The 12,219-nt window shown below is 37.0% G+C and overlaps 1 protein-coding gene across 1 annotated transcript; it reads right to left on the minus strand.

Annotated features, from left to right (window-relative positions):
• Window positions 1-790: 790 nt before the first annotated feature.
• LOC139969778 (ETS homologous factor-like) lies at window positions 791-11,908 on the minus strand. Its single transcript, XM_071975033.1, has 7 exons — window positions 11,574-11,908; window positions 11,189-11,252; window positions 9,636-9,747; window positions 5,581-5,799; window positions 4,733-4,809; window positions 3,911-4,232; window positions 791-3,630 (listed from the first exon to the last, which is right to left on the minus strand). Exons 2-7 carry the CDS (start codon window positions 11,249-11,251, stop codon window positions 3,341-3,343), a joined length of 1,083 nt encoding a protein of 360 aa, XP_071831134.1. The 5' UTR covers window position 11,252; window positions 11,574-11,908; the 3' UTR covers window positions 791-3,340.
• Window positions 11,909-12,219: the final 311 nt, after the last annotated feature.

Raw genomic sequence — 12,219 nt, forward strand, 5'->3', positions numbered from 1 at the left:
AATAGAATTCCAGTCCTTTAAATGAGAGACTATTATTTATCGAATCGAAATTATAGAGGGGGTAGGGAGAGCTCAGGGTGTAAACAGACACAGTGACAAACACAACTTGAGGTCATCATTCGGCATGTTCTTACCAAGGGGTGAGTAAAACCGGTATATTTTGAGACAATCCTAGATTTGTTTGATGATGATACGCAAAGGTGACCCGGTCAACTGGATGAAAGAGAAGATATTATGCCAGAACTTCACTCTGTTTATATAATAACCTACAGAAATCAACTGCAATAGGAGAGAGGGAGGGGGGGGGGATTTGATGAAGAGGACAGGCATGGTGAGATAGGGTCAGGGGAAGCTATAGCCCCGGGGTGATTGGGGGGGGGGAGAAAATATGAAGGTGGCTTGGAAAATATGGGATATATTAAGATGGCCAGGTGACATAATTTTTACCTGGGGGCGTGGTTCTTGACGCTTCTGGAGGAGGGGGTTCGGTTGGGATGTTAAAGGAGGTGCTTCTTTGATGTGTAATAGTTCAGGTTATGAAACTTTTGTATGATGCGCAACAATGAAACTTGGCATTCTGTTGGGGTAAATGTCTAATCTGAGGTGAAAGTTCCCCCCTTGTCCCCCACCCTAGTAATAACATACTTATTTGCAGTTTACAAAATATAAAGAGTCTCGGTTCACAATACCACTTTTCATTTCTCTACCGGAAATAAAAACTATACCTTGTGAGAAAGAGAAATAACAGGTAATAACAGGAAAACATTAAAACAATGAATGAAGAAGTGAATTGATTGATTTCGTAATTTATTTATTAAAATTTATGAACATACCGAAAGACAGAGGGGTAGGTTTTTGTTCAATGTTACCTAAGTAAGTTAATACATGATGAGGTCATTCGCTTAATTCATGTTTTTTGGTGGAAATGACGTCACGTCTAAATATAGATGATCTTCTATGTGAAGATATGTCTTCAAAGGGTGAACATCCCTTGTAGTGAAACTAAGCCTAGTCCGGATCTGGTTCAATTCCGTTGTGAAACTCTTATGCTTGGGCAGATCCGGTTCAAGTTGCATTCAGGTTAATCTCATAGTTTGCATGTGATGTTTTCTCAAGTTATCAGTATAAAGTTTTAATAACTAATGGAATCTAATAACCCCGCCATTTACTGGAATCACACTTTCGATTTCAATTGATTGTGAAGTGCTTTCGTATACATGGTTGAAGCAAAACACCACCGTGACAAAAAAAAAATTATGGGCTGTTCTGTTGAATCAAATACTGTAGGCAAGAAACTAGATGATGGCACCCACATTATATCACAGCATATTCCTGATGGAAAGAGCATTTCCATAAACAAAAGAACACACTTTCTTTCGCAAATATATTCGTAGCAATCAATATTACTTGCTATTGATATTTGCGATAGAAGGTGTGGATAATTGGATATATTTCAAGTTTTCCAAACTAGAAACAATATTTTTTCATAGAAAGAATTATTTGTTTTAATTAAGGTTACTCTTTATCCCTTTCAACCGTCGCCTCCCTCTCCCCCGTCCCACTTACTATCAAAACATCATGATATGTTAATTATAGATAGGTTGAATTAACAAGACAAGCAAAGTAATACCCTGCTGTTTTGCATTGAGAGATATTTTACGAGGTTTATGTAGAAAACCTTGCAAACTGGATCGATACCGACTGTTAATTTAAACCCGCGCCCCAACAGCCAATCAGAAGCTTGGATTCTGCTTTATGTAAATTAGGATCCATGTCCTCTACCTCCCAATAGCCAATCAGAAGGATCCATGTCCTTAAACTCCCAACATCCAATCAGAAGCTTGGATTCTGCTGTCTGTAAATCGTTGGCAGGACAGTTTATAAAGACTAATTCTGAAGATTTTGGTGGAAGCATCAGTTGAAAGTTAGAAAGGCAGTTTGTATAAAATAGTATCAAAATATATTTAAGAAAAAACTATGAAAAAAAAATATAAAAAAACTGTACAGTGGACTTTCTTTCTCCATATATCGACAATCTGAAAACGAGGAAAGACAATTACTACATCTTAACTGAAGGTACTGCTTGTGTTTTAGCTGCGCGACTAGGAACAACAAAAAAAACATAAAAATAAATAAAAATTATAACACTATTTACATGTAAAAGCAAAAACAGGAATCAAGAAGAAAAAAAGTAATAATTTACATGCGTTCCTATTTTTTAAAACTTTGTATGATAGTTTGCCTATCCACACGTCGTAAAAAAAGACTCAAGTTTCCTTGATAAGGCTAAGATTTTTGTAACTGTTACTGGCCATTTTAGAATTATTACCATTTGTTTGCTGATGGTTTCTTCTTTATGAATAATTGTTTTTCTTTTCAGAAACGAAACAACGGTACAGGGGGGAAGAGGAGGGAGGTGGGGGGGGGGTGGAGTTGAATACTGATCATGTAGGCCTAATGATGTTTAGTCCTTCTTTCTCTATTTTTATATTTTCGCTTGGAGAACAAAATATATCTACGTTTTTTTTTTTTAATTTTTCTTTTCTTTTTTGTTGTGGAGGGATGGCATTTTCGAGTAATAAACTGGGTTTCCCCATTTTGTCCAAAATATGTGTTTTTACATATTTTATGTACTATATCATTAATAAAACTTTATTTTTGATGGAACACAACAATTATGAAAGTAACACAAAGAATATGGAAATGCTCGTTATTAACTGGGAGGTTGGAGGTGTGGGGGGGGGGGGGGGCATGATAGGTGCAGTAGGGTGATTCTTGTTGCTTTCTTTTGAACTATATGCTGCTGATCAAGGTGGGTTTTTTTTTTTTTTGTGGTTATAAGTTTAAACGTCACATGGATTTAGGTCATAATGTTTGGACCTACATTATTTACAGCCATTCTATATATATATATTTTACAAACCCGTTACCATATACAAACATTTGAGATTTTCCAAAACAGAGTAAATTTGCTCTTATTTACAAAAAAAGTACTGAGAACTTCGTAAGGCCCCTCTTGATAGAAGTACATACTTAAAATATCTTATATTTCAAATATCACAGAGGTGGCTTCTCCGTTTTGTTTTGGCACACCGTTCAACTCTCGCTGTTTTTGCAAGACTACAGTGCAGGGCCGTGTTATCGAGGAATGTAATACAGCACATTAGTACTCTTCACACGTCCCAAGTTTCTACATGTTGATATACCATGCGTATCTCCATACATAGGCACATAACAGCAAACCACAGCGAAACCATAGATAAAGGCTTTAACCACCCTACCGATGCTCTTAAGGACCATTGGCCCTTTAGTATTATGATTGTATAATGATACATGGTTTTTATACAATGAATTCCGGCACAAATTTATAGTGCAATTTCTTGGGAACTCGTTCCATTATACGCTTGTTCGGTCTGGTGTAGTTACGCAGGGCTCGGGCCATATTCTGGTAAGTCATGGGCTGTTTCTTGCCTTTGGCTTTAGACCACAACTCTGCAAATTTGTCCTTCCTTCTGGAGTTGAACCTGAATAGTCCCTCTGATTTATTTACCCATTCCACGTACCCACGTGACGTCATTGGATCGTTCAGATGTTCCAGGATAAATTTGTAGAGAATGGGATGTCTTCTCTCTGTTAGAAGAAGAAAATATGGAAAATTGAAGAACACTACACTTCTACAAGAGGACGGGTGGAAGGTGGGGGAGAGGGTGGGGGTGCTTTATCTGAAATTTGAAAGATACTACAGCCGTTCTATCAATATTAATATAAAAAACCTTTTATTCTACCTCCATTTTGCTTAACAAAAGTCGTTTTTTTTTTCTGCTCTGGTGTGATATATATGTCAAGTTTGCCACGAAAATGGTGGCGCGCTATATGTTTAACAATCTTTCATGATAAGATGTTGACTTACTTGTTCCTGTCGGTTTTCTCGTCGTTCTAATCACACTCGGTACAAAATCGTCATCTTCATCGTCACTGGATGATTCCCCCGAATCAGAACTTCCCGAATTAATCGGTTCTCTTTTAATTGTGATGTTCTGTTCATCTAAAAGTGGCCAGATGTAAGGCGGGTACTCGGGTGTTCGCTGGTTCGCATACGACATATGTTGATAATTGACCGAAGGGTCATAGTTAATGACGTAGTCTTCCTGTCCAGTCGCCATGTTGTTGTGGTTGGTCATGGGTTGTTGATATATTATAGGATCGTTGTAGACAGAGTTCATGTTCATGTACTAAAAAAAAGAGTTGAAGATAAGAATATGTCAAAATGACAACGTTTTATCTTGCTCTTGTAGTATAGTAAGGCTACTAAACTTAATTTATCTTGGTTATTATTTTTATGATGAATAGGCAATTTGAAACAGTAAGAAGTGCAAAAGAGCATTTTTTTTTGGTGCAAATATTTTATTACATGTCTTAAACTTCATGGAAAATGATTTCGATCAAGAAAATTCGTCTATGGTGCAAATTTGACTTCCACATTGATTGATATTCAGCATAGAAATCAATCTATTGAATACTTATATTACTATACATATACATCCCGTCCGTTCTAGCAATCTAGCACATAAGGAGCTCTGTCAAGACGTAAATATATCTGACGGCTTCAGATGCCTACGAAATATGAATGATAAAAGTCATTCCCAATGATGCGCAAACTTCGTAATCTCTGCGTTTATCGTGAAACTGGTCACTCGAATATGATGAATGATATTACTACTGTGACACCTACCTCATTTTCGTACCCTGGTTGAGCTTGTCCCAGGAAGAAATCTTCTGTAATCGAATACCTATCAGTTGTATGAAGAGCTGAAGAGAATAAAGATATATTGAAGTTAGTTGTGTTTCCTGATCCGTTCGTCCGGTCGTTTTTGCATTTATTATTATTGCAACATAAAAAACAACATGTACTTCTTTGAAATTAAACCCCTGGCACATGAGTGAGGCTTTCAATTACATCGGAATCGCTTAATAACGTTTCGGTTTCTTATGTAAAAAAAAAAATACAATTGTCTCTAGCTTTACAGTGACTTTCGTGCAAAAATTAAAATAATAAAATATTCTCACGCAGCCTATTTCACTTTCCTTTCCTTCGTGTGTGTGTAGTTTTTTTAAAATCTGAAACCTTAGAAAAGCTTAAACCATCACCCATGGGTGATGGGTGGTGATGTAGCTTTACGTGAAACAAATTGTATTATTTGGGTGACGTCCAATATTCTACGCTGATCCTTAATTTTCAATACTAAGGTTAAAGGTGAATGACTGCTCGTTTTGAAATATCGTGGCCATTGTGTTTTGTTTATTTCGGGAGGGGGTTAGGGGTGCATGGGATAAGATGAGTTATTAGGGCTAAGCTAAGCCTTCGTGTAGGCCTTCTTTATATCTTTGTCCCCCCCAACCAAAGAAATACAAGCCTAAAATTGTCATGGTCACATGATCATAGTCACGTGACCATCATTATCCTGATGTTACAGTACAGAGCTATAGAGGGTCAAATCGAGTTAGAATTTGGTGACGATGTCGATAGAGATTTAAAAAAAAAAAATCTTTAACAATTGTACAGTTGTATAATTTCCGCACCTTGGAGCCAGTTGGTCATCTGTTGTCTTAAATATTCACTACTGTAGTTGAAGATCCTGTCGTATTCAAACGCTGACCATTTCGTCAAATGATCGCCATTGATGGACTGGAGGCGTAGTTGCTCTCTTATTCGCCATAGTTCTCCGTCATCGGTGTTGGCCTGACGCAATGTCCATTCCACCCACCGGAGAAGGTGTGACGTATCCCAATGATGTGGATCTAAAACGGGGAAAAAATGCAGACGTTTATTATAAGTGAAATTGTATTGGGAAGTTTGAACCCACGTAGTTTCATTGTTGCTATGGTAATACAGCTTTCCTGTATGTCCGATGAACTCACATTATTGAAACGAGAGATAAAAAAAAAATTAATGTGAAAATGTTACTTAAATAACTCTGCAACTAGAAATAATCGGTAGATACATATATAAATAAGAGTGACCGTTATACAAAAAAACCAGGTGTCTGGTTTCGTGGAATACCTAGGTTATGTAGGCTGTGATATTAGATAAAAACCCATTTCCGTTTCTTTGCTTTGAAAGGGAAGCAATACCGTTAGTTCACATTATTCTATATGGGGTGGTAATGGAATATCCCTAAAATGTAAGTATATACGCATAGTATACATCTGTATGTAATGTGTACGACATTCTTCCAAGCTCAAAACAATAACTCTTTACAGAATGGTTATCAATGTCTGTGGCGAAGTAAATGAAAATTCGTCTCAATAGCATATAACTGTATAGTCACAGCTGTTAGTCTATAGTACGTATTGAGATACTGTGATTCAACTAATTGTGAGCCTTGTATTCCTGAAATTCGTAAAGCATGACGTCATTTTGTGATCATTTGACTGGTACTTTTTAAGTAAAGTCACCCCACAGAGGACCTGCATGCGCACGTAAACCAAACTACTGATCCACCCTCAACGCCTCAGTCCACTTGCATCGAGTCTGTATTTGTGATCATTTAAACTATAGTTAATTTTTAGACACATGTTACAATATATACATACATATATATATATATATATATATATACAGCTATATATGTATGTATAGGCTATGATGTATTTTCCCTGTGATTACATGTGCACTTTTACTTCGCTGAAACTGGAGGTCATGTTAAATATAGGCTAATGGGGAATCTTTAATCATATTTATATTGACGGACATAAAAAAAGGAAAAAAAAACATGTTGGTGACAAAAACAACCATCGCCTGATTATGCAGAGACTAGATTTGTTGAAGTACTTTCACTTTCAAAGGTTCTGATATAAAACAAATTTTGGTTAAATTTTGATTCCATACCACCTCGATCTGTTGTTCAAAAGATGGTATAGAAAATATGAAAGCCTTGTATATGGTATAAAAAACTTAAAAGCCTTGAACGACGTACTCAACTTCGGATGTTTGGAACAGGCGATAAGCTTGTGTGAATTTTAGCTATAGCCTTAATTGTTGAAGCTAGATGTGCTCAAATCTAACACCACGATACCGTGTGTGTTTCGTCTAAGGGAAGTTTAATGCTTTAGCACACGTGTTGTGCTGTGTTGATGAAGATTTATTTAGCAAAAACAAAAGGGGTGGGGTAAGGGGGGGAGGATTGTCAAAACTATATGTTAAATATAAATCAATGTTCAATTTAGTTTTCCCAGATATACCTTGTAGAAACGTGATGGTTATGTGGAGAGGAGAAGGGGCGGGACGGGGGGGGGGGGAGAAGGAACGGGGAGGGTTACAAAGACTATTATGAGTTGATATATACGGCATTACGTTAACAACACTGCATATATACACACACGCTATGTAGCTATATGTATATGATGAGCTTCCCATATGCACAACGAAACTAAAATTCACAAAGCAAACCGATCATGAAAACCTTTTTGAAACTAAATTGTTTGATTTCGAGTGATCAATTAAATATTAGAATTTCAATAGACATACAGGAAGCCATCGATCCAGTTATAATATCATAAATTTATTCAAGCCAAATATATATATCCCTGGACAGCTTATGTTTGTTTTACGCGAGCCGTAGGCCTAAGCGATCTCTCGCCATCTCTCTTTCTCATTGTTGCATCAGAATTATCCATAAACAAAATGGAGAGGTCTCAAAGTCCATTTGTTTAGTAAAATATGACATGGTTATTGGTTTTGTATTACGGTTTGAACATATCTATATTGAGTCATAATTTTTTTTCTGATTGCATGACACACAAAGAAAATACGACAGTTTATTGTTTCTTAACCAAACCCGTCACATCCTGTTTCACCATATCTTGTGGATAAATATTTGTTATCAATTAATCAAATTCAACATCGAGATATTATCGATCAAGAAGACTATTTCAAATTGCTTTGTTTTTTTTCATACTTTATTTTTGTTTTGTTTTTTTGCTTAATGGAAACATATTGCTATTTTTGATGAATGAATTGCTATGAAATGTGAATAACATAGCATAGCATATTGTTAAGTAATGCATATACATGTACTGAAAGTGTGACGTCATTACAATAATACAAGGCATTGTAAACTATAAGCGATCAATAATCAAATTTGTCCATGATCGCCCCAAGATATCGAGGCACAATCAAAACAACTAGTCATTTCTTCTGCTGAAAATTGTATGTTGAAGAAATTTTATATCACAACCTCACCCCACCCCACCCTCCCCTCCTCTCGAAACTACCGGTATTTCGGCTAGAAAGGTCGAAAACTTAACACTGCAATAAGCATTTTCAAGGACTTGCTCAATTCATTTTCTTATTTATCTTGGCACGTTCAAAGGTGGCATGCAGCTCAAACTGTTGCCCAGACATATTAAATTGATGTTATCGGAAATTCTACGAAACTGAACATGCGGCATTTTACGTACGATAGTGTTTCTCGCGATATGATGAATACGGTAACGTAGGAAATGAGAAGAGTATTTATAGGACAGAAACAAGACCTTTGAACTTATTGTACCTTGACTTTAAAATATCTATCGCGTTTCCAAAATAAATATAGTTATTGGTTTTCAAAGAAATGGTGCTTTGGCTGCGTGGGTGGCTGAAAAACGCTTATACTGAACTCAAGTACTAAACCATGACCAGAAACACACAAGCTGTACTGTGTCATGCAAAATGCCAAAGCTAATATATCAAGGTTATATGAGTGATGCATTGAAGGTATTATAAAGCTTGAGTTAACTGTCAGGTTAATATACATATATAGAGGGCATAAACATCACACTGCTATTCTTATACCTCACAATACAAAGTTATATCACTTTATTCATGAACAATAGGGCAATAATAATACCGTGAACGTTGATAGCTGTGTGCAATACCTGGCCTTACCACGAAGGACAAAAAAACGTACCAGGGACTTTCCCGTAATTCTACCCGCAATCACAATTCGTGGATTTGCTAGAATGGGACCAATGAATTAACTAAATTAGGCGAAAAGATCACCAAATTTAATCGAAAAACAGGCAAAAAATATGTTTGGTTGTTTTGTCCTCTTGTTAACAATTTTTTTCAGCTTAACATGAGATCACCGTGCAAGTTATGGGTTCTTGTTAGTCCCTTGCTTATTAAAGTAGATATGGGTTTCCCCAGAACGATTTACTGATCACTCGTAGCATGGAAATGATATTAGTACATTTCAATCAATGTATACCTGCTCTACTCATCAAAAAAAAAGGGGGGGGGGAGGGTATTCGACATGCCGGGTAGGTCTTGAATTAATTAATATACTGGAAAAATTGTCTACCATCAACAGAGAAGGGTTCATATATTGAAGGAAAGAACACAGGATGAAGGAGATACCGATCACTTAATGTGTCGTGATTCTATTATCATGGTTGAAGTATAGGCCTATACTTTAACTTGTAAAATAGAAACAGAGGGAGGTATACATTATGGGGAAGTTTATCACATGTATCTCTATCGATATTAGGCAAAAGATGATTCTTGGGTTTTGTTTGGAATGGATTTTAAACTTCAAGGTATCATGTATAATATAAAGCGATAAAAAAAAATAAAAAACATTAAGTAAGTTTCTTACCCACTGGTAACTGAAGCTCCTTGGAGATGGACACAGGGTCTACTGAGGGATATTGGTACACCTGTAGGTCTGTTAATGTGGAGTCACTTGAAGGGCTGTTTTCAAGTTGATTCTAAGAAAAAAAGAATATTTGAATATGACATTAAAACAACGTCCTCGACAAGTTATTCTTTACGGTGCACATGGGCCAGTCGGCTACAAGACAAATTAAAGGGCGGCAGAACCCGACCCCGCACCCCCCCCCCCCCTCTCGCCCACCACTTTAACATGATACTTCGTGAGGATAAAAGTCGTTGTAAACTTAAAGGGAATATATTGATATTATATTGCCATGTGGCGCAAGGTTATATTCCAATGTTCACAAAGTTTTATACCCTTTTAAAACACACTTTGAGTTATTTTTAGGCCGAGTGCGTGGGTGTGGAGGGAGGGGGGGGGGGGTTGGCATATCTACTTGTGCAATACCAAGTGTTAACCTTTCAACCTTTCATGGTGGCATAAACTGCAAATTGGACTCTGTTCATTGAAAGTTCATATTCTAAACCCCTAGTCTTTCTTGGCAATCTAAACTGCATAAATAACCAACGTGTCGAGTTTTACATGAGACAACAACAGCATATATACAGCAATAACAATTCCCTTTGCAGGGTCATTGTAAGGTAATATTTGATTTTTACTCAAAACTTGCCAAGAAATTACCTAGCGTCCTTACAACCATGTTCGTTGATGCGCAAACAGACCTGCCTTTGAACCAGACAGTATAGAAGCTAGTATTACGCTCTAACCGCACTGAGAGTGCATTCCATACAGCATGTTGTCCTATTATTATTAATATTTTATTATTTTTTAAATATTTTTTTTTACGACAAACGCTTGTTTGATAGGCAAGTTTCGATGGTCCTTTGTGAAACACTAACTAAACATTTTAGCCAAGTTCTTAGTAATATAAGACAGATCAAATTATTCATCAAAGAACTTAAAATGAAATGATAGTCTGGGTTAAGCTTAATATGACATCGATTAAATATTGACAGCTTTACAGAATTAATAAATGGCGAGGAGATCATGGAAGGGTGAGAATTGCGATGAAGAGGGGGAGGGGAGGGAATGTGAATGGGGGAGGGGAGGGGATGGGAGGGAGGGAGAGGGGTAGGACGAGATATACTTGTTCGAACACTAGAATCATAGAGGCATATACACATAAATATACATATTTATTGTGCATAGTGTGTTGACATATAGCCAAACTTCAATACCTGGGCCAAAAGGCGATCGGAACCGTGCTGACGGCTAGGGGTGTGTGGGGGGGGGGGGTGTGCAGGGTAATTTGATCTCTTGTCGAACAATAATACTACTTAGGATAGTGATATGAAACATGAAAAAGCACCATGGAAATAAAATGAAGTGCAAATAACTTATATGTGTTACATTTACAGATCAGCAAGGGAAGGAAAAAGGGGTGGGGGGGGGGGTTAGAGGGAGCTTGTTTATGAATGTTAAATGATAGTAAAAGGGAAGAAATTACAAAGCTAATAAAGTAAAATATCACTCACCAGCAAACATCCTAGGTTAGATGTGTCAGGTGAGTCTAAAAGATCGAGTAAAGATTGTTCCATCCTGATGAAAAAATACAAGAATAAACTAACATTAATTTTGACATCTCTACACTCCGTGCACTATACTGAGTGCAAAGTGGTCAGCAACGTTCCTCCCCTCCCCCCCCCCCCCCCCCCTCACCCTCACCCTTCACACCCTTCTCGCTTTCCCATCCTAAACACGCCTCTCTAGACATGCATGCATGATAGAGACTGGTTAACATGATATGCAACAAAATAATAATAAATTACTGAAGTAATCAAAAAAATGTATGCAGAAGGCCTAAGACATTATGAATATTATGCACACTAATTATAGAAACTCATTAAAAATTGTATTTACCTCTTCTGTTTCCGTTTTACCGGTTCTTCTGCAGCAATGAAAGACTTTTCCTCAAGTGTTGAGTTCTCCTCGATTGGTTTATTCTTCTTCTCGACTAGTTTGCTCTAAGAGATTGTAATGTTCGTTTTACTATAATATTCTACAAATAACAAGCTACCATTAAATGTCGTTAGGTAATATAAAAACAAACGACACTTAATTAAGTGATATATGTTAATTAAGTAAGCTCTAACTCTTAAGCCGACCTTGTCCTGACAACAGCAAACGCTCGGAATGGAGACTTTTCCGTCAATGCAGTCCTCTTTATAAATAACTTGACTTGGTGGTTCGTGTGCAGCGCAATAATACTAACTAGCTTAAAGACAGGATGCGCATCGCTGATCAACTTTTATCGCTTGCTACGATCAAAACAAACGCGGGGAATACCCTGTCGTATTCCCAGACCGGGCTATGATCTCATGTGTCAAAGGTTACTTATCAATAAGCCCCGCCCGTTTGCGGTTAAATTTAGTCAATTAATACAGCTATCTGTGCGGATATGACGGTAGTACGCCAGTGTGGTTGCTAGGGGTTACTTTGCTCACTGAGGGACTATTTCAATACCTTTGACGTGTTTTATTGCTGGGTAAATTTGTAAAATTAGATT

This window comes from Apostichopus japonicus, chromosome 7, assembly GCF_037975245.1.
Source record: "Apostichopus japonicus isolate 1M-3 chromosome 7, ASM3797524v1, whole genome shotgun sequence".
Taxonomy (NCBI): Eukaryota; Metazoa; Echinodermata; class Holothuroidea; order Aspidochirotida; family Stichopodidae; genus Apostichopus; species Apostichopus japonicus.